At 40.4% G+C, this 24,046-nt stretch overlaps 1 protein-coding gene across 1 annotated transcript in view; it reads right to left on the bottom strand.

The window, feature by feature from the left end:
- The window catches only part of LOC306866589 (serine/threonine-protein kinase BRSK2-like), a gene marked incomplete at both ends in the record, with an annotated part of 232,036 nt that overhangs the window by 101,201 nt on the left and 106,789 nt on the right, over window positions 1-24,046 (bottom strand). The window contains one exon of the mRNA XM_079411847.1: window positions 6,851-6,945. Coding sequence (XP_079267973.1) covers window positions 6,851-6,945 — 95 coding nt within the window. The remainder of the gene's footprint in view (window positions 1-6,850; window positions 6,946-24,046) is intronic.

Genomic DNA, 24,046 nt, shown 5'->3' with positions numbered 1-24,046 from the left:
CCTCTCTTCCCTCGCCTACCCATTTCTCATCTCTGGATGTGAATGCAGCTACTGACACTTCATGCTTTACCTTAACCTCTTGTCTAGACAACATCTGTCCTCTCTCCTCCAGGCCAGCACGGGCTGCCCCTTCTAACTCCTGGTTATCCGATGTTCTTCGTGAGAATCGGACCAAACTCAGAGTGGCAGAGAGAAAATGGCGCAAATCAAACGATCCATCGGACCTGAGTAGGTATCAGTCTTTGCTTTCATCTTTCTCTACTGAAGTCCACACTGCCAAATCTTCACATTTCCACAACAAGATCAACAGCGCTCCAGACATGCGTAATCTCTTCAGAACATTTAATTCTCTCCTCTGTCCCCCTCCTCCACCTCCCACCACTTCGATAACCACTGACGACTTTGCCTCTTTTTTCACAGACAAAACTAGAACAATCAGTAACCAGTTCTCAACTCCACAGGACCTCCAATCAACCACATCCACTGCTCTAACTCCCATCTTCTCCTTCTGTCCCCTCACAGAGGCAGAAGTATCCAAACTTCTCCTCTCCAGCCATCCTACAACATGTCCTCTCGACCCAATCCCCTCACACCTTCTCCAAACAATCTCTCCCACAATCTTACCGGCACTCACACACATTATCAACACATCTCTCCTCACAGGCATCTTCCCCACAGCATTCAAGCAGGCTCGGGTAACGCCACTGCTCAAAAAACCTACATTAACCACTTCTCTTTTAGAAAACTACAGACCTGTCTCTCTCCTTCCATTCGTAGGGAAAACACTCGAACAAGTTGTCTTCAACCAGCTCTCATGGTTTCTTTCACAGTACAACAAACTGGATGCTAAACAGTCAGGTTTCAGGAGTGGCCATTCAACAGAGACTGCCCTACTCTGTCACTGAAGCCCTGCAAATTGCAAAGGCTGATTCCAAATCATCAGTCCTCATTCTGCTGGATCTTTCTGCCGCTTTTGACACTGTCAATCATCAGATTCTCCTGTCTACCCTCTCATCACTGGGCATCACTGGGATTCCACTTCGCTGGTTTGAATCCTATCTCACCGGTAGATCTTTCGCCTGGGGAGGGGAGGTATCCAAACCACATCAACTGGTCACTGGAGTTCCTCAGGGATCGGTTCTTGGACCCCTCCTCTTCTCCACATACACTACATCACTGGGTCCCATCATACATGCACATGGCTTCTCCTATCACTGCTACGCCGATGACACACAGCTCTATCTCTCTTTTCAACCAGAAGACCCAACGGTAGCTGCACGGATCTCAGGCTGCCTGGCGGACATCTCGGCATGGATGAAAGAACATCACCTACAGTTCAACCTGGCAAAGACGGAGCTTCTTGTCTTCCCTGCCACTCCGACTCTACAGCATGACTTCACGATTCAGTTAGAAATCTTGGTGTAATCTTTGATGACCAGCTGACCTTCAAAGATTACATTGCAAAGACTGCTCGATCCTGCAGGTTTGCACTACACAACATCAGAAAGATCAGGCCCTTTCTGACAAAACATACTGCACAACTTCTTGTCCAGGCCCTTGTCGTTTCTAGACTGGACTACTGCAATGCTCTTCTGGCTGGTCTACCATCAAACACAATCAAACCTCTACAAATGATTCAGAATGCAGCGGCACGACTGATCTTCAACGAGCCCAAAAGAGAGCATGTTACACCTCTCTTCATCTCCTTGCACTGGCTACCAGTGGCAGCTCGCATCAAGTTCAAGGCACTGATGCTTGCATACAGAACTACCACAGGCTCAGCACCCTCCTACTTCCACTCACTTTTACGAACCTACATCCCCTCCAGAAGCCTGAGATGTTGTTTTGGCAACTAACTGAAATAAATAAGTGTAAGTTGAAGTACTAAAATAACAAAATAACTAAAACTGAAATAATAATAATAATAATAATGACAAAATCTAACAAAATTACTAAAACAAACATTTTAATTAAAACTGAAAATATAAACATAAAATCTAATTCTAAATATTAATCAATACTATAATGGTATATAAATATTAAGGTACTAAAATAACCAAAACTAAAATAAAAAATAACTAAAACAAAAATAAAGATAGCAATAATAAAAATGACAACAGCTAACAAAATTACTAAAACATTAGTAATTTAAAACGTTAAAATGGAAATGATAACAGAACCTACAAAAAATTAATTCAAAATATTTATAAATACAACAATGATATATAAATGTTACTAAAATAACACAAAGGATGTGAAAACACATAAAGGTATCATAACATTGGTCTATATTACATATTTCAAATCGTCTTATGCTATATGATAGCATTGTGTGATAAACAGACCGAAATGAAACAAGTTATTCGAGTTTCATGTTTGGCTGAAGTGTTTCGTTAAACCCAAACTGAAATCCTTATCTAATGCTCATAGCTTCCATAACATCATCTTTTTTTTTTTTTTATCTAATCCTCTTTCTTATAATCCCTTAACACGGCTGCTGTGAGTTTGGCCATGTGCGCTTGTGTGGACTTCATGCGGTTACGTCCTCGATATAAAATCAGAGGTGTGGACACTCCAGAGAATGACTGTGAGAATCTCATTCCCAGCAGTACATGGCGTCTGGACCGAGGTGCCAGGACAGAAACAGAGAATGCAACATTTGCATTTAAAAAGGTGACATTTGCAATGCTGGTCTGGAGGCGCAGGCATGAGAGGAGAGACAGGTGCTGGGATAGCCCATATTCATCTCGGTGACAGGAGGACAACAATGAGAATGTCAAAGCCAAGAGTTAGACAGCACACCAAATCACACACACACACGCTCCGAAACGAAAGACGCTGTCCAAAATAACCCTGACAATCCACCCCCTCATCTCTCAAACCCTTGTGGAGATAAATTGGTGGCTGTTCGAATTGACTTTTACCGCATACCGAAGTAATTACATGAAAACAAGAACTGGAAATTGCAATATCTGTTGTAGTCGCATTAAACTTCAAGTTCAGGCGAAGTGGTACATGCATTATTTATGTGAAATGTGGAATAAATGATAATGTAAACACAGACTGTTTAGACCTGAGGAGAATATGATTAATGTGAGTTGAGTTGTCTTCATTGTTAGTGAAGTGCAGGCGGGTCGTTTGGAGTTCATGTTGCGGTTTTGGTGCTGATGAGAATCAGATATAAGGTTTGTTCGCTCTGTGAGGGGTTCTGACTGGCTGCTGTGATCAGAGAGCTGCGCTTGAACAATGAACTGCTAGATGCAGAGTGGAAAAGTACGTTAAAGAATTTCAATGTTTTATGAACAAGACAAAATGGTAATGTTATGAATTTTTGGCCATGTACCATGTTAACAGCATGTTTCTTTAAATATGTACATTACCTGTAATTTATATATACAGTATATATATAAATAGATATGTATATATACAGTATATATATATATATATATATATATATATATATATATATATATATATATACAATTTATATATTTAAAATACGATTAAAACAACCTAATATATATATATATATTAGTGCTGTCAAAATTACCGCGTTAATGCAGGCGATTAATTTTTTCAGTTTAATGTGTTAAAATTATTTAACGCCGTTAACGCAGGAGCGGGGCTAGGGATGGCCACCCCACTCATAACTGCTAATTCTGTCTCTTTTTTTCTTGACAAGAAGTGCATTTATTCAGTCGCAGAACCTCTTTACGAGCACATCAAAAAGGAGACGTTTTCGGCCCTGTGTGAAAAAGTACTTGCCCCCTAAACCTAATAACTGGTTGGGCCACCCTTAGCAGCAACAACTGCAATCAAGCGTTTGTGGTAACTTGCTATGAGTCTGTTACAGCGCTGTGGAGGAATTTTGGCCCACTCATCTTGGCAGAATTGTGGTAACTTAGCCACATTGGAGGGTTTTCGAGCATGAACCGCCTTTTTAAGGTCATGCCACAGCATCTCAATAGGATTCAGGTCAGGACTTTGACTAGCAAAACAGCAAAACAGCCCCAGACCATCACACTACCACCACCATATTTTACTGTTGGTATGATGTTCTTTTTCTGAAATGCTGTGTTACTTTTACGCCAGATGTAATGGGACACACACCTTCCAAAAAGTTCAACTTTTGTCTCGTCAGTCGTATTTTCCCAAAAGTCTTGGGGATCATCAAGATGTTTTCAGGCAAAACTGAGACTTATGTTCTTTTTGCTCAGCAGCGGTTTTCGTCTTGGAACTCTGCCATGCAGGCCATTTTTCCCAATCTTTTCCCAGTCTCTTTCTTATGGTGGAGTCATGAACACTGACCTTAACGGAGGCAAGTGAGGCCTGCAGTTCTTTAGATGTTGTTGTGGGGTCTTTTGTGACCTCTTGGATGAGTCGTCGCTGCGCTCTTGGGGTAATTTTGGTCGGCCGGCCACTCCTGGGAAGGTTCACCACTGTTCCATGTTTTCGTCATTTGTGGATAATTGCTCTCACTGTGGTTCGCTGGAGTCCCAAAGCTTTAGAAATGGCTTTACAACCTTTTCCAGACTGATAGATCTCTGATGGGGGGGGGGGGGGTGCAAACACTTTTTCACACAGGGCCATGTGGGTTTGGATTTTGTTTTCCCTTCATAAAAAAACCCTTCATTTCAAAATGTCATGTTGTGTTTACTTGTGTTATCTTTGTTTAATATTTAAATTTGTTTGATGATCTGAAACATTAACGTGTGACAAACATGCAAAAAAAATAAAAATCAGGAAGGGGGCCAACACTTTTTCACACCACTGTATACACTGTACATACATATATTTATTTGTTTATACATATACATATGTATACAATATACATATATTTATTTTTTTAATACATATAGAATTGAATGAATATTTATATTAATATATTCTACAAATGGTATTCATATTAAAATGTATTAAAAGAAAAAACATAACTGTATTGTGTTGGCAGTCCTACAAAACCATAAGTCACTGAGCCTCAGGTGCTGCTTGTTTCCAGCAAGATCTTAATTTGGGCCTCTGCCTTCTGGCGAAACCTCAAATGTGCAAATATCTGAAAGAATTGCAGTGTTTAAGGTCTCTAATCTTGCTGAGTTTATTCATTGCTGCTCGTCCCAGCCAAATCCCTTCCTCATTAATATCCGTTGAACCAAAAGGAAAACAGTTACTCTAGGTTTGCATGCAAAATTATACATTTTAAGCATATGTATTTGGGGATATTCTAATATTAAAGGCATTCCACAAGCTTGCCCCCATTTCCAAATAATAATAAGCATCTCATATTTTAATATGCCTCCCTTGAAAGACAATTATCTTTAATCAGGATCTTTCGTCTCCAGTTTCATTCTCTGTGTTCCCATGACTGCTTTTATCAGAGGAGATGATTATGGGCCAACTATTACCCAGAGTATAGTTTTACAGGCAATAAATAACATTATACTGTTGTAAGCGCTGTTTATTCATTAATTCATTTGTTTTATCTTTATTTATGACTTTAGGATAAAGAAGAGGCGGAAATGAGAGCATTAAACATTCAAACATACGTTGAAAATTCTGTCATTATTCACTGTTGACTACTTTTGTGATGCTTTTTGGTCACCATTCACTTTCATTATATGGAAAGGGTCAGCATTAACATTCTGCTAAATTTCTCCTTTTATGTTTCACAGAAGAAAGTAACTTATAAATATTCACAGAAAAAACAACAACAACAACAACTGAATTTTCATTTGGGACCTTTTCTTTTTAAAAAACAAGATTTTAAAAAATATATATGAAAAATATTTTTGTGAGCTGCAGCAGAGGGGAAGATTTTCACTGAATAACAATTTAAATTGTTTTCTCTTTTTTTTTTGTTCACACAAAGACAGACAGATAGATATGTGTGTGTGTGTGTAGCGTTTGATTTACACTGATTAGTTTCATAATGATTTTTGTCATTTTTGGAGTTTGAGAGAAATTGGTCACCATTGACTTATATTGCATGGAAAAGGGCAGCCTTAACATTTTCCTAAATTTCTCCTTTTGTGTTTCACGGATGAAAGTAAGTAATAAAGACCTTGATAAGAGTAAATATTCAGAATTTTATTTTGGACTTAATTATTTCTTTACTGAATGAATATGTTTCGATATATGCAAAACAATTGTGAGAGCTGTGGCAAAGAGGAAGATTTTTAGTGAATAATGACAAATTGAATCTTAATTCACACAAAGATATCATATAACTTCAGAATACTTAACATATATAGTGCATGAGTTACACAGATTACTTTTATGGTGATTTTTGTTGTTTTTGGAGCTTGAGAGCCCTTCGTTGCCAAAAGGGCAGCGTTAACATTCTGCTAAACTTCTCTTTTTGGTTTCACAGAAGAGAGTTACTTATAAAGACTCTGATAAGAGATAAGTTTAACTATTTCTTTAAGAAAGAAGAAATATTTTTCAATATATGCCAAGTATGTTTGAAAGCAGCTGTAGAGGGGAAGCTTTTCAGTGAATAACAACCTAATTTTTTTTTTTTTTTTTCACAACTTTTTTTTAAGATAACTTCAGAAGACTTGAAATATATAGCATATGATTTACACTGACTACTTTTATGGTACTTTTTGTCATTTTTAAAGCTTGAGAGAACTTATATTGTATCATTGTCAGAATACACTTTAATTGCATGGACAAGGGCAGCGTTAACATTCTGCTAAATCCTTCCTTTCGCGTTTCACAGAAGAAAGCTTGTTTTTTCGAGTAAATATTCAGAATTTTCATTTTGGACTGAATTATTAATTTGAGGAAGAACAGGAGGACATTCTAGTGTGTAAAGCTGACATGTCCATCCATCCATGAAATGAAATCTTACCTTCATTAAGACGGATTCACTGAGCTTTTCTCGGTTTACAATCTTTATGGCGACTTTCTGACATGTGACACAGTGGACCCCGAGCTTTACAAGACCTAGAGAAAACAAAAAGAAAGAAAGAAAAGGTTAAAAGAAAAAAATATTAGTCTAATCTTTGGTCTGCAACATGGCTGAGCAATGTTTTCGCTCACAATTTAATCAGGAAACCCCTCTCACGGGCCATTTCCTGTTACACACAAGCACGTTTCCCTCGGCATCTGCCAGACACTTCATTCATATCTCAAGACAAACAGCGTCAGGTACAGGAGATAAGCAAAACTGCGAGAGGAACTGATGGCGAACAGCTACCTAAAGGCCTGTCTGCTTTATCACTCGTGACGTGGAGCTTCATGGTGCGTAAGCAGCACGGTGTCTTGAGGAAATCATTTCTCACAAACATCCGCCACACGCTTAACACTTTTATTAGTCAAAGTGCTAAATGTTCACAGGCTTTAAGCTTCATGCTTCCCCCTCACTTCTCGATACTACACCACGTTCAAGGACTTTCCAAAGAAAAATCTTCAGCGTAAACACCTCGGGTCCTTCGGTGATTGTTGAGCAAGCGTTTTCAAATGAGACAAAAGCCACTAAAGACGATTCAGCAAAGTTGTTTGCTGCTCCGCACATAGTAGAGTTTGAATTGTTGGGTAGATAGGGAGGGTTGGACGCCTGTGCGAGACAAGATAATGAATGTTTCGTATCCTAAGGTGCACATGTATCAGAAAACTGACAGGAGCGTGAACGGAAAACGCTGTGATTTGCAAAGAGGATGCTGTGAATGTTTTTGGTTTGTATTAAAGTATAAGAAACCCCCACCTCATCCCTACCAAAGCCTCAACCCTGATGACACTCAACAGACACTCCTGACCAACCTCTAATCTCATGTGACTCAACGGCTCTTTATGAGCTGTGGAAAAATGGCTGGTTTTGAAGAGTCTTAAGATGGAGTGCAAAACTGTCCACTGCTGAAGAGGAGACGAAACAGCGAATACTATTTTTATGCTTTTAAAGGAACTGGGCTGTTCAATTATATTATATTATATTATATACAGTGGCATGCGAAAGTTTGGGAACCCCTTGCAGAATCTGTGAAAATGTGGATAATTTTACCAAAATAAGAGAGATCATACAAAATGCATGTTATTTTTTATTTAGTACTGTCCTGAGTAAGATATTTTCCATAAAATATGTTTACATATAGTCCACAAGACAAAAAAATAGCTGAAATTATTAAAATAACCACATTCAAAAGTTTGGGAACCCTTGGTTCTTAATACTGTGTGTGGTTACCTGGATGATCTACGACTGTTTTTTTGTTTTGTGATGGTTGTGTTTGAGTCCCTTGTTTGTTCTGAACAGTTCAACTGAGCACTGTTCTTCAGAAAAATCCTCCACGTCCTGCAGAATCTTCAGTTTTCCAGCATCTTTTGCATATTTGAACCCTTTCCAGCAGTAACTGTATGATTTTGAGATCCACCTTTTCACGCTGAGGATGATTGAGGGACTCAAACACAACAATTAAAAAAGGTTCAAACATTCACTGATGCTCCTGAAGGAAACATGATGCATTAAGAGCCGGGGGGTGAAAACTTTTGAACAGGATGATGTCGTCCAAATTTTTCTTATTTTGTTGAAATATCATATTTTTCCATTTAGTACTGCCCTTCTGACGCGACAGAAGATACTTGCATGTTTCCTGGAAGACAAATGAAGTACAATTTACCTTGATCTTCAAATTCAAAAAGTTTGACTCAACAAACAAGGGACTCAAACACAACCATCACAAAACAAAAAAACAGTCGTAGATCATCCAGGTAACCACACAGTATTAAGAACCAAGGGTTCCCAAACTTTTGAATGTGGTTATTTTAATAATTTCAGCTATTTTTTTGTCTTGTGGACTATATGTAAACATATTTTATGGAAAATATCTTACTCAGGACAGTACTAAATAAAAAATAACATGCATTTTGTATGATCTCTCTTATTTTGGTAAAATTATCCACATTTTCACAGATTCTGCAAGGGGTTCCCAAACTTTCGATCCCCACTGTATCACATGATATATCATATTATATCACATTATATTATGTTATATTATATATTACATTAAATATCATAGTATACTATAAAGATATATTTGTATAGCACTTTTCACAATACAAATCATCATTCAGCTCAAGTTTTTCTGTCCACTGTGCGTGTGAAGCTATAAGTAGCAGATAAACTGAACTGATTCCATGACAATCATTTTTGCTTATTTTTTTTATTAATTAATTTTTAAAAAGTATACCGTCACTTCATTACATTTTTAATTTCTTTTAAAAATTGATATTAAAAAACAAGAGTAAAACAGTTGTCTTGATAATCTAATAAAAAAGCCTCATTAAAAAAATAATTCTTACTTTTGATACTTAAGAAAATCTTTGATTATCTTTGATTACTATTTCAAAACATTAAGAAAAGTATCTGAATTATTGTTGTTCAATAACACATTAAAATGCAATTCATACAGTAACTTCAGTACACCTTTTCTTATTAACACTTTACATTTTGTATTCATTTTTTAAATGCCTTAATTAGGCTTAAAAAAATTATTTTTTAAAATGAATTTTCAAATTAGTCATGTGGTTCAACCAACACGCAGGAACATGCACAAAAATAAAGTTAATAAGTCTCTTAAAATATCAGATCTGACCTTTTAGGACAAGGCAAGGATAGTACAGCTTGTAAAATGTCATGTGGTGCGACTCCTTAATGATATTTATGAATTAATAATGTAAAATATTATGTTCACCATGACAATTATATAGACCAAATCTAAAATCCATATCAGCTTCAGCTTCTCTTCAGTGGAGAGAAAAAAAAAAACCTGCTACAATTACATTAATGTATGATAAACGATTCACAGTCCGGGTAGAACCAGTCTCAGGTCTGGATCTGGACTGCAAACTGCTAATTGGTGACCTCTGATATAGGGTGCACCAAACGGTTTCACCCTTCAGGTGAGAGAAAGAGTGGGAATATCATTCAAATGTCAGCCGCAGCTAATTAAACAATAATGACACTTGACGGCAAACCCAACAGAGAGAGAGAGAGTGTGTGTGTGTGGGCAAAACCATTAGTATGGATCCAATCATCAGAGGTCATTGGCTAGAAATAAAGAAAGAAAATCTCATAATGAGGAAAACACAAACAAAAACACCCCAAAAATAAAAAACCATCACTCAAAATGTCCTTTATAATCAAAGCCCTCTGTTTATAAGACTCGAGGAAAAGAGTTCCATGCACTTTGAGCGCTGTGACCTATTCCAGCTAGCTATGATAATACACAAAGACATTAGCACAAAATATATATGTGGAGAGCATTTCAGTGTCAGACGTCATACCGCATGACATTATCACAAAGATACAGCGCATTAAGTCCAAGGGCAGAAGAAATGGCCTTATCAAAAAGAAGAGAAAAGCCATGCGACGCGGAAAATGCTTGGCAGAACCCTTCGTGTGCGCTTCATCTGCTCTGATAAGGATTCAAGAACACTTGGTGGAGTCTCGGCGTATGACTGACGACAGGGCGGCCGCTCGCTCTGTATCGATTACAGTCTTTGTGTGCCTTCCCGATCAATGAAATTAAAAGAGCTGCTGTCAACATCATAATAATGGTCAAAAACACAATATTCACCTTGACCCAAGAGTTAATATATGCCTTAACGTATATATTGCAGTTGTCAATACTTGAGGAGATATACTTAACATATTTTTTTTAATATAACATAATATTTTATCTTCTTGGCTGAAGAGCTGCTGAATTATAGAAATGGCATATTGTGTCATTTTAATCAGTAACTTAGAATTTTTGAGTCACTGTTCTTCCAAAAAAAATAAAAAATACTGTTATGGTACTGCTTGACTTCCATTAAAAAATAAAAATAAAATACAAGCCATCAAGTGTAAGTTCCAAAAAATACTTGACTACTTTTCTGGACGACTAGTTATTTATTATAAATAAGCAATCCTGAAAGCCTGACTACTATATAATTTAAAGTTTTAAAGTTTTTTTTTTAAAGTCGTGACGTATTGTCAAGTATGGTGACCCATACTCGAAATTGGTGCTCTGCGTTTAACCCATCCAAGTGCACACACACAGCAGTGAGTAGTGAACAAATGCACACACACACACACACACCGTGAACACACACCCGGAGCAGTGGGCAGCCATGCTGCGGCGCCCGGGGAGCAATTGGGGGTTCGGTGCCTTGCTCAAGGGCACCTCAGTCGTGGTGTTGAGGGTGGAGAGAGCGCTGTACATTCACTCCCCCCACCTACAATCCCTGCCGGCCGGGGACTCGAACCCGCAACCTTTCGATTACGAGTCCGACTCTCTAACCATTAGCCCACGAAGTCTTATATACAACAAGACTTACTGTACATTACCAAAAATAAATAAATAAAGGAATACTTTACTCAAAAATTTAAATTGTACATCAAGCCTTCAAAGATGTAGTGCTCAGGTCATCCAAGATGTAGATGTGTAGCATTACATGACTTGCTCACCAATGGATGCTCTGTAGTGAATGGGTGCCGTCAGAATGAGAGTCCAAACAGCTGATAAAAACATCACAATAATCCACACCACTCCAGTCCATCAGTTAACATCTTGTGAAGTGAAAAGATGCGTATTTGTACAAAACAAATCCATCAAGACATTTAACTTCAAACTGTTGCTTCCAGGTAAATCACGAGTCCTCTATCCATAATATTGCTTTCTCCAGTGAAAAGGTCATCTGGTCTGAATCAGGAGAGACATATGCACAAATTAAGCAAAGTTTACAAGTCAAAGCAACTCTAAACAAATATGTTGGTGGATTTTGATGTGAGAGACAACAGGGGATGGACTTTTTCACTGAAGGAAGCGTTATTATGAATTATGGACTATGGATTATGGATTTTGGCCAGAAGTGAGCATTTAAAGTTATAACTGTCAGACTTTGTTTTCCTGTGTCTTGTGTTTCCACATGCCCCCATGCCCATATTTGGTCTTCCAGTTCCTGTCCTCGTTTCATGTCATCATTAGTTTATTAGTCCTCAGCCCTGTGTTGTCAATTATCTAGTTTAGTCTCCCCTTTAATAGCCCTGTGTTTCCCTGCCTCTGTGTCCAGTCTTATCGTCAGTGATCGTCTTCATGTCGGTTTCCATGTCTCCAGCGATTCCTAAGTTTACGGAGTTATTTGAAGAAGCTTCTCGTCTTTGCGTTTCCCTGCTCCAGAGTGTGTTGTGACAATAACACCTTGAATAGTTTTGTTTCTTACAAACACGCAGCTTTTCATCATAGTTCATTTATGGAGTGGTGTGGATTATTATATTATTATCAGCTGTTTGGACTCTCATTCTGACGGCACCCATTCACTGCAGAGCATCCCTTGTTGAGCAAGTGATGTAATGCTAAATTTATCCAAATATGTTCCTATAAAGAAACAAACTTATCTACATCTTGGACGGCCTGAGGGTGAGTAAATTTTCAGCAAATGTTCAGTTTTTTTCGGATGAACTATTCTTTTAAAATAGCGAAACAGAAATAATAATGTTTAATATCAAAATGTTTGAAAGGGAATAATGTTTAGTTAAAATTGTTGATACTAGCTTGAAGATCTTATCTAGTGTTCCCTTTGTGTTATGATCATACTGCAAAATTGACCTGTTTTGCTCAGAAATAACTGACTCCAGATTCTTTTAATTTCTCCTAAGGCAATGAAATAAGTTTTCTGAAGCTCTAATTTTGTTATCGTTAATTCTGTATATTCACACAAACTTGCAGACAATTTGTCTTCATGTCTGCTGGCTCATGACTTCTGAGAATTAAGGGAATTACCAGTAACAATCATCTTGTGACTATTGTGATGCTAGCTCTTCTATGAGAGGGGCTTTATTAGATTTTAGCACATTGTAGTTGTGAACCTACTGTGCAAAATATCCAGGTTCTCCTTAGGCAGGCATCAGTTTAAGGACTTTCTACCTCTGGGCATTTTCCAAAAATGAAGAATGATGGGAAAAAATAAAAATAAATAAAAGATAATGGGAAAATGTGTCTTGCGGTAGAAAATGGTTTTGGGCACTCAGGGCATTTTCTTGCTAGTTAAGGATAGATAATAATAATAATTTGAATGTTGGTTTGACAAATATAAACAAAAAGAAATAATGAAAGATAGATGGATGGATGGAGAGAGAGAGATCTAGTGTTTCCTCTCCAAGAAACATGGACAATGCTGTTTAAAAGGTGAGCTCTACCTTAAAATTCCGAACAACAAATGGAAAAGTTTCAGGCACATATGTGGCTCCCATAACCACCTCCTTATTCAAATGAGCCCCTCATGAATTATTCAGGAATCTATAATTATGCATTCCTTTTGCTGACGTGGAGATTGAGGCATTAAAAATAGATCTGAGCGGAACGGCAGCACAAGCCCCAGTGGAGTCCCGTCGCTGTTATTTTGACTACCTCTCTTTTTCTCGCCATCGCTAGATCCGCAATGCTCTCGGCCTGTCGTCCAGGAGGATGTGTTTTTCTGACAGGCCCTATCTCACTGTCCCCGTCCCGCTCTGGACGCGTCACTGACAGGCTGCAGGAAATCTGGATCCCTCACAACAGCGCTGCTAAATTCGGTTGATGGGGCGGCCAGGGGTTTTGCCGAAAGCAATTTTTAGCGTACGAGTTTGCTTCAAAAGCACAATGAGTCGCCGCTGCAACTTCCAGGCCTGGCGCTTTTCCCGGCAGTGTACGAATACATGCTTTTGTATATGTGGGCGTCTATCATTTATGCCGAAAGACCTTTACTGCTCAGCCCTACGATACCTTCCTCCCGGTAGGGGTGATCAAAATTTGAGGAGGTGCATGCATACATTTGAATGTCAATTAGACTCCGCTGACAGGTTTGGCGACGTGTGCAGACAGTCAAGTGTTTGGTTGTTGAAGCAAACGCAGTCACACGTGACAAACTGGGCCACCTACCGTCATCCGTACCAACATAAGGTGGGTAAATATTCAGTGTAAGGTTTAACCTCTGTCTACAACAGGATATTATATCTATATTCTAGATACTATATTCTATCATTTTTTTCTACACATTTTTCACATTGTTACCAGTGCCCTTCTTTACCTGAATTCACCCTATATTTTTTCTGTGAAGTTCATTTATAATGCAAGTCAAGCAGTGCTAATTTACATTTTTTCACAGACGAAAAATAAGATGATAGCGAAATAAAAACTCTTTTTGAATGACAAAAACAATGACAAAAATATATTGACATTTTCGTCAAAGAATAAAAATTAGACAAAAAATGTTAGGGAGGAACGATTGGAAAGAGATCCAGTCAGAACAAATCTGCTGCGTGGAAAGGAGGGTAGATGAGCACATTTCAGCTGTAATGCTCTGATCATACGCTTGCATACACTTGCTGTGCGTCTCTTAAAACGTTACGAGAAGAGCAGAAATATGAATACAGTAAATTTAAAAAGTGTGATGACATAAAAGAGCAATTAATTCAGTCTGGTTTTCTGAGCACACACAGCCGAATCTCGCACACAGAAAAGCGCCTCTCAAACAGCACACGATTACTGAATGCAGTCTTCTTTCGCATCTTAACGGAGAAATACACACAAAAAGATGACAAGTATTCATGTAAACACACTCTGAAGTCAAGGTTTCTTAGGTTTACATGACCAACTTTTAACACCCACTGACCTTTAGAATAGAACTTCTTAAGGCCAAAATTTTAAGGCAAATATACCTTTAAAATGTCTATATGTAAATGAGCATGGTTATGACTGGCTAACCTCAGGATAATAAATAAGCATTAATTAAACTGACATTTAAGAGAATTTTTATTAAATTTATGGCTTAAAATCAAATTAAAAGCTGTTTTTTTGAAGGCTGCTGTACCTTTAAGATCTCTATACAATATGTAAATTGATTATGATTTGCTAACCTCAGCATAGTAAATAAGCCCTGTTTAAACTGAAATTTAAAGGCTGTTTTTAAAGGCCACTGTACCTTCAGGACGTTTCTATGTAAATGAGCTCTGTTATGATTGATCAATTTCAGCATACCATTATCTTAAATAAGCACTGATTAAACTTTTTAAGTCTAAAATTAAAATTCAAGTCTGTTTCAAAGGCTACTGTACCTTTAAGACATCTCTATGTAAAGGAGCTCTGTAATGATTGGCTAATCTCAGCAAATCGCCATAGTAAATAAGCATTGATTAAACTTTAAGAATAAAATTTAAATTAAAGGCTGTTTTTAAAAGGATTGAACTTTCTAAATCTTAAAATTCATGGCTCTCTTTGAAGGCTACCGTCCCTTTAAGACCACTATACTGTATGTAAATTAGGTATGTTATGATTGGTTAAACTCAACATTCCAGCATAATAAATAAGCATTGATACATGCACTGAAATATGGGCGGTCACATGTTAATGAGCACAAAGTCCATTTAAGGCAAATTGGTTAATTTGATGGCCATCTTGACCATGAACGAACTATTTTCCAGTCAGGAAGTCCTTGAATGAAGAAAGATCTTCAAAACTGCTAGCAAAGCTTATATTTGGTATGTACAACAATGTAATACGCTAAAGCATTAATTTGACAACAACTATAATTTAAAAGCTGTTCAGACTGCTCCAGCTAATGCTCATGCTAATGTGCATGCTAATGTAAACAGTCAATTTCTCTATCAAAATGGCTCTTTGGAAGAAGACAATGGAAGTGTGGCGTTACACGAGGGTTGTGAGGAATCAATAACAGGATTCACAGTCTCACGATGTGATTGTAGTCATTAGGTTTCTTTCTCCACAAGATCTGCTTGCATTATTTTGTTCCTCTACACGGCCAGTGAGGCTATAAAGGGGCTTCCCCATAATGTTCCTCGCGTTCCTCCAGGAGTCGGTCCATAAGCTGGTTCATACCCACAGATGAGCTTTAACCTCTCATTGTGTGTGAGTAACTACACAGCGTTTGCGCGTGCATGGATACGGCTTGTGTCATGTGTCTCTGCGAGTGTGATCAGGGACTCCTGGTCCAGGCCAGCAGCAGATGTTTGCTGCTGAACAGATTAGCGTGGACAGCCCCAGAGGCTCTTTTGGACCGGTCGACATGCTTGTGTAACGGTGGCGACCGCAGCGGTTTGCACATGCTGTGTCTCTTCCATTATTATCTTGTCATTAATGCCATAATGTTACGCAACAACCACAGACTCCTCCACCAGGCCCAGCGAGGAATTCTACACATCATTAAATAACCATTTTTGATGGCTATTATCAATATTTGAGACACAGTAATACAAAAAAGAAAAGAAAATAATATCAAGTGAATATTTGGCACTGACAAATAAGAGTGACAATGTTGTTTTAGTATTTATATACTATTATAGCTTTTATTAATATTTTGAATTAGCTTTTAATATCATTTTCAGTTGTCATTTTATTTTTCTCTCGCGCGAAGCGAGCACACAGAGAGAGAGGCGCGATTCACACAGATTGAGTCCTCTCTCATTTCTTTTTGAACGGAAACATACACACAAACTTATATTTAAATACCCGTTTTGGCAAGTATTCTGCTAAACACAGTCGGTTATCTCCGAAACAGAAACAGCTGAGAAAGAAACCGGATGTGTGTCAGTATTAAGTACGTGCATTTGGTCTTAAAGAGACAGCAGCCTATAAATGAAATGCCTACTTCTGTCTACTATATTTAACTTGTGCAGTGAAGAGCACTATTGTGTTATTTTACAATTATTACATTCTGCACCTGAACACTAGTGTTACTGACTTTATAAGTATCTTTGTCGTACTCATCTACGTGTGTAATTTGTGTAATTGTTCTTGTTTTATTACCGACTTTGTTAATTCAGCTAGTAGTTTTTACTGTGGTATAGAAGTACTTAAAATAAACTTTCAGTAATAATTGAAAAGCAAACTTTTTTTTGTTTGTTTTTTGTTGATCCGAAAAATGATCCGATCCGTGACTCAAAATCCGCAATATGATCCAAACATTGAGTTTTGTGATCCGTTGCTCCACTAGAGCTTACTCTCGCGAGACTACAGTCTTCTTTCCGGATCTTACGTTACGCCTTTCGTTACGCCTACGTTATACGCTCGACCTCCTTGTTGTGAATGCGTCTGTTAGAGAGACCGGAAGCTGCACATTTCAGTTTATAAAGGTTTAAGAATCAAAATCTTTCTTAAACTAACGCATTGTTTCTCTTCAGAAGTACTTTATTAACACCCCGGAGCCATGTGGAGTAGTTTTGTGATGGATGGATACTTTTTTTTTCGGATTCAGAAACGGGCACCACTCACTGCAACTATACAGATTGGAACAGACAGGACAATGTCGAATATAACTAAGAATGTGTTCGTCTGAAAGAGGAATATCAGACACGCCTAGGATGCCCTGTGGGTGAGTAAATCTTGGACTAATTTTAATTTTTGGGTGAACTATCCCTTTTAAGTTTTAAGGAAGTCGCACCATATGACATTTTACAACCTAAAATAACTTTGCCTTATCAAAAACATCTGCATAATTTACTTTGAAAGTTTCAGATATTTGGGGGTTAGAGAGATAAAGCGAGAAAAAAGATCACCCTTACACAGAATGAAACAGCTTTTATTAGGCCACTTATAAGATTCCATTTCATCATGCGAGTTGCATACTCTTGCATATATTTTGGATTTGTCACGTGGAGTCCTGAATATCACGTGGAATGTGTTCAGTGAATGCGGATGAGATTGCATTACTGCTGTATCACGCACACGCTCCTCCGCGGCTTCATGAATGCACTTTGTTGTGTTGTTGCTGACGGAGGAGACTGTGTGCTTTCTGTGGCTCAAACTTCCAGACTCAAAGTACATCTCCTGCGTTTGAAGCTGTCAGAAAGCAGATCCACTGCACACATCCATCTGGAGTAAGAACATTGCCGCTGGAGTTCGGAAGGACACTTCTAGAAGAAGATGATGTGGGTTTTTTTGCACTGCACAGCTCCCTTGTGGTATGAGATAAACACATATGTATAAATATGGAAATGTACATAAAACTCAATGGTTTAATATTCTATCTATCTTCACCGAATAAGAACAATAAGAGAGCACAGCCCGTCAGATCGGATCTCCCACTGCGAAAGTGGTAAAATCCAGACAGAAACTGTTATTTATCCACCCTTTAATTCCGCTCATCCGTTTTCCACTCGTGGTAAGACCTCCCTCTCTGCTGGAGATAAAGCTATCAGAGGATCGAGCGATCTTTAAACTGCGGAGCGGCGAGGAAACCAGGTGGAGAGGAGGCAGGGAGGCCTGCTATCCGTGTGTGTGTGTGTGTGTGTAAGTACGGGAGCCGCACCGTCTTCTCGGCTGGATCGATGGACTGGGATACCATCTCCCACAGCTTGAGTCTCTCACAGCCTCATTTATCCTACATGAGTGTATGTGGCGCGCCGCAGTGGCCAAACAGCCCTGAAAGACTATTACACGTCTCTGCTGGCTTCAGGGGCAAATGGATCATGTGTGTGGTATTTTTTTTGGTTTGTTTTACGAGGCAGAGACCTTGTGGTGCAGATTCCAGCAGATGTTGGATTTGTTTACAGTTTTTACAAACTTTTTGGTTTTGCTCTGAAATGAGGTTTAAAATATTAGTGGTTTTTGTTAATATTTAGAATTGTGTATATACATATATACATACATACATACACATATATAGTCTTTCACTTCTGTACGCATGTGTACCAAATGAATACAGCGCTGTTTTAACCACTGTGTAGAAGTAGAATTTTCAATTTTTCCAAGAATTCTGCTATTCTGCTAAAAATGCTATTTTGAGGCTTGTTGGTGCAGATCAGTGTATACGGATACTTTTGGGATGGTTTCTTTTTCTGTGAGGTTACAGCTGCCGTTTCTGGATTACATTACATTACATTACATAAAATAAGTTTAGATTTTTATCCTCACAACTGCAAATTTATTTCTCACAATTCTGACTTTCCTCTTCAGAACTGTGAACTTATATCTTACAGTTGTGAATTATTAACTCACAATTGCTAAGTTACATTTTATAACTAGCTATTCTGATCTTATCTCATAAGTCTTTTTTTCCACCACAGAAAATAATAAATAAATAAAATGGGTAATTGTGAATTTTTAATCACACTATTTTGATGTTTTTTTCACGCAATTTTGAAAAACAAACAACTTACCTTGTAATTCTGAGAAAAATAGGCATAATTGTATGATAAAAAGTCGCACTTTATTTTGTGTTTATAATCCTGTGGTGGAAACAAGCTTCCATCATGATCACTTAGATATTTTTAAAATTGTTTAATCTGAATTCAGATAGAATTATTGCATGACTTTAATAGCCACAATGAAAGCAACTATGGATAATTTACCTCAAATTTGGAAAATAACTTAAAGGGAACATGAACATTCAAACTGTGAAAAAAGTGTGTTCCCTTATCAAAAGCTACTCTCGATGCTGCGCTTAAAGCGCTATTGGGGACATACTCATTATATACTCAGAACTACTCATTATGGCAGATCAGGAGAGGAGATGTTTACCTCCTTGTCAGAGGCAGCTCTCTGATGAAGATCTCCATGCTTTCTGCTTTGAGTGTTTAGGGAAAGAGCACGCGATCCTCGGGCTCAAGGGCGAGTGCGAGCACTGCGATCTCCTTACGATCAAAGTGCTTAGCGCGCGCTTCACCTTCTTTAGAAGCTCGTGGGGATCGCGTATTGATCTGGCTGAGGCACGTGAGACGGACTCGCCTCTTTCTCTCACGCTCTCGCCGGATCATGAAGCCCTCGCGTCCGTTTCTCAAGCACGCTCCGGCGTTTCTTCTGAACGGGCCGAGGAGACTTCATCTCTTGCTTCTGCGGAGGTAGAAAGTGCCACCTCAGAGCACTCCTCTCATGATGAGGAGTTACTCGAGATGGTTACTTGGGCAGTCGATCGATTTACATCTACAGTAGATTGGCCGCAGGAGCAAGAGGCCCCCAAACATTCAAAGTTAGACGACAGATATCTGTCGGGTGGCCGGGGGAGGGGCCTCAGCGACGGTCTCTCCCCTTCTTCGGTGATCTCCATGACGAGGTAACTCATTCATGGAATAAACCATATTCGTCCCGTATTTTTGTGCCATCAACGTCGATGTACTTGACTATCGTTGATGCAAAGGCACGGGGCTATATGATGATGCCCCAGATTGAAGAGATGCTCGCGGGCTCTCTCTCTCCTGGGAGCTCATCATCAATAAATAAGTCAACTCTCCCCACCAAGCCATGCAGAGTAACATCTTCACTGGTGGGGAAAGCCTTTCAAGCAGCTGTGAAAGATTTGAGCACAGTTGACGAAGTTGACGAAGAGGCGTTGACGAAGAGGCGTTTTTAGAACTTCGCCGGGCCACAGGTTTGTCTCTCCGTGCGAACAAGCAGACCATCAGCCATTCTATGGCTGCCATGGTTTCCATCTGTGGCTCAACCTCACGGGCATCAGGGACAAAGACCGCGCTTTCCTCCTTGATGCCCCAATCTCACCTTCCGACCTATTTGGCGATGCCATTAACACCGTCGCCACTAGCTTCCGGGAGGCAAAACGCTATGAGGAGGCATTTGTGAGGTTTCTTCCCCGCCATGCTCAAGAGTCAGGACCGTCGGCCACCCGGTTCCTTGGAGGCGTGAAGCACAAAAAGAGAGTGTGGCGAGCCAAGTACCCCCTTGTAGGGACTGGGGTGCGGCTCGCCGCGCTTCACAGTCTGCCTCAAAGAGACCGGACCTGAGGAGCATCATCTCCTCCAAGAAAAAGTACTGAGGCTTGCGTGCCCAGGACTGCGGGGGTGTGCTCCGGGAGGGGCGCGAAAATTTCCAACAGAGAATAAAGACTCCTACTGGCACCCTCAGGAGGCCGTTGTTCAAGCTCCGTCTCCACTGGTGTTTCAGGGAGCAGCGGTCTCCAGTGAAATGTTACATGTTCGGTTGCTTCCTGCCATGTTTCAGGACACCGCACATCTAACATCCCCCCCCCATCAAAGTGAAGTGTCAAAACTAGTGCCCCTTTCAGAGAAGCTGGCAGCGTGGAAGCTACTGCCAAATATCTCTCCGTGGGTAGAAAGGACTGTAGAGAGAGGCTACAGGATTCAGTTTGCATATCGGCCCCCGCGTTTCAATGGCGTGGTCTCCACTTCTGTGAAACCGGAACGAGTGTATTTGTTGACACAGGACTCTGCTGGACAAAGGGGCCATAGAGCATGTTCCCCTGCCAGACAGAGGGTCAGGCTATTACAGCCAGTATTTTCTGGTTCCCAAGAAAGATGGGGGGTTGCGTCCAATTTTAGATCTTCGTGGGTTGAACCGCTACCTCAGAACTTACAGGTTCAATATGTTGACAATCAAAATGATTGTGTCTCAGCTCCAATCGGGGGATTGGTTCGTGACAATCGATCTCAAGGACGCATATTTTCACGTAGAAATATTGCCACAACAAAGGAAGTTCCTGAGGTTCGCTTTCAGGGACGAAGCTTACCAGTATCGGGTTCTTCCATTCGGCCTAGCTTTGTCACCCTGCATGTGCACGAAATGCATGGACGCAGCACTGGGTCCTCTGTGACTCCAGGGCATCCGCATTTTAAATTACATAGACGACTGGCTGATTCTGGCACAGTCACAAGAGCTTGCGCTTCGACATCGAGATGCCGTCTTAGCTCATCTCGAATCTCTGAGACTCAATGCCAAGAAAAGCGTTCTCTCTCCTGCTCAGAGGACAACGTATTTGGGGGTTGTATGGGATTCGATCACGATGCAGGCAGAGCTGTCTCCTGCACACGTTGAATCCATTCTAAACGCCCTAAAGAACATCAAGTTAGGCCAGATAATTACTGTTCATTACCTTCAGAGAGTTCTAGGTCTCATTGCAGCTGCATCCACGGTGATACCCTTGGGCCTCCTGCACATGAGATCGTTTCAGTTGTGGCTCAGAGCCAGGGGATTTCATCCAAGGACCAATCCCCAGAGGCAAATAAGGGTTACGCGCCAGGGGCTTCGTACCCTTTCTATGTGGTTCAGACCCCGGTTTCTGACTTTGGGTCCCACTCTAGGTCCGTGTTGTCATCGCAAGATGCTAACGACAGACGCTTCCCTCACGGGCTGGGGTGCGGTCTTGGATGGCCGTCCAGCCCAAGGGATCTGGAGAGGCCATCTTCTCGAATGGCACATCAATTGCCTCGAAATGATGGCTCTATTTCGGGCCCTGAAATACTTCCTCCAGCAGTTGAGAGGCTACCATGTCCTAGTGCGGGTGGACAACACTGCGGTAGTCTCTTACATAAATCACCAGGGCGGACTGCGTTCGCGCCGCCTGAACAGGCTAGCGCAGCAGGTTCTGCTTTGGGCACAGGACAAGTTCCTGTCCCTCAGGGCGATGTACATCCCTGGGCATATGAATGTGGGAGCAGACTTGCTGTCCAGACAAGCTGTGACAAATGGGGAATGGAAACTCCACCCCGAAGTAGTCAGTCAAATCTGGGAAAGATTTTACGAAGCGGAGGTGGACCTCTTTGCTTCACAGGGTCTGGTCGCTATGGCCCATACGTGGCGCACACGAGGTCTTTGTAATGTAAATTGTCCTCAGGCACATGTCCAGGTATTCTCAGAGTCTATGTGGCCGCCATTTTGGCTTGCCATGTTCTCATTGATGGGGTTTCTGTGGGAAAGCACCCTCTAGTTCCCCACTTCATTCGGGGAGCTAAGCGGTTGAGTCTGCCCACCAGAGCGACAGTCCCTTTGTGGGATTTAGCTATTGTGCTCGACGGTCTGGTCACGACCCCTTTCAAACCACTAGAGTCAGCGCCTATTAGGTTTCTGACTCTAAAGATGTTTTTTTTTTAATGGCCATTACTTCTCTTAAGAGAATTGGGGATTTGCAGGCTCTGTCAATCTCGCCATCCTGCCTAGACTTTGCCCCTGGGCTGGTCAAAGCTATTTTGCATCCTCACCCAAATTATCTTCCGAAAGTTCCATTCTCGACCATGAATCCGGTCGTTCTTGAAGCTTTCTGCCCTCCGCCGTTCACGACACCGGAGCAGGAAAGACTTCACTTACTGTGTCCAGTACGTGCTCTTCAAATCTACGTCCACCGCACTAGCCAGTGGCGTAAGTCGGAGCAGATTTTCATATGCTATGGGGGCCGCAACCGGGGGGCGGCTGCCACGAAGCATACTGTATCGCATTGGGCGAGGAATGCTATTGCCCTAGCCTATAAGGCGCGCGGTCAAGCTTCGCCTCTAGGAGTTAGGGCCCATTCTCAATAATGACATTCAACCAGGGGGGTTGCATCTTCTATGGCTTTGGCAAGAGGTGTCCCCTTGAAGCAAGTTTGTGATGTGGCAGGTTGGTCCTCTCCACACACATTTGTTAGATTCTATAGTTTGGATGTTCATGCTACTCCGGGCTCGCACGTCCTTGAGTCGACATCCCAGAGTCATGTCTGAGACCTCTTCAATGTTTGTGCACACACTACACAACGTTGGGGGTCCAGACTCTTCCAGTGCGGCGGCGTTGGTATTGTCGTTCCCAATAGCGCTTTAAGCACAGCATCGAGAGTAGCTTTTGATAAGGGAACGTCTCGGGTTACTTGACTGTAACCCTGTTCCCTGAAAAAGCGGGAACAAGATGCTGCACCTCTATGCCGCACTGTAAGCGTGACTGGACGTCCTTTCAGACAAAAGTTTGAACTGAGGAGGTTTCCGCGTCACATCTATTTATAACCTCCAGGTGTTCGTAATCGAGTGACGTCACCTAACCGAGGTTATATAAGCCAAAGTTTGGCGTGTTTGACACACGTGCTTCAACAACCGGTCGAACAAAGAATGTTCCCAATAGCACTTTAAGCGCAGCATCTCGTTCCCGCTTTTTCAGGGAACAGGGTTACAGTCAAGTAACCCGAGACATTCCATGAAAGTTTGTATCAGATTGTGTTTTTTTTTTTTTTTTTTTTTTTTTTGCAATGATTATGTGTGCACTTTAGCGCTCTGACCACACACTCTTCTGACTGGCTGTGATTTCTGATTGATTTTGTTGTGTCTTGTAGCTCTGTCACATCTGGTGTGAACAGGCTTTTTTGT

The sequence above is a fragment of the Barbus barbus genome (genome assembly GCF_936440315.1).
Source record: "Barbus barbus genome assembly, chromosome: 48".
Lineage (NCBI taxonomy): Eukaryota > Metazoa > Chordata > Actinopteri > Cypriniformes > Cyprinidae > Barbus > Barbus barbus.
The sequence above is the reverse complement of the archived record's forward strand: the minus strand, read 5'-3'. Positions and strand labels throughout refer to the sequence as shown.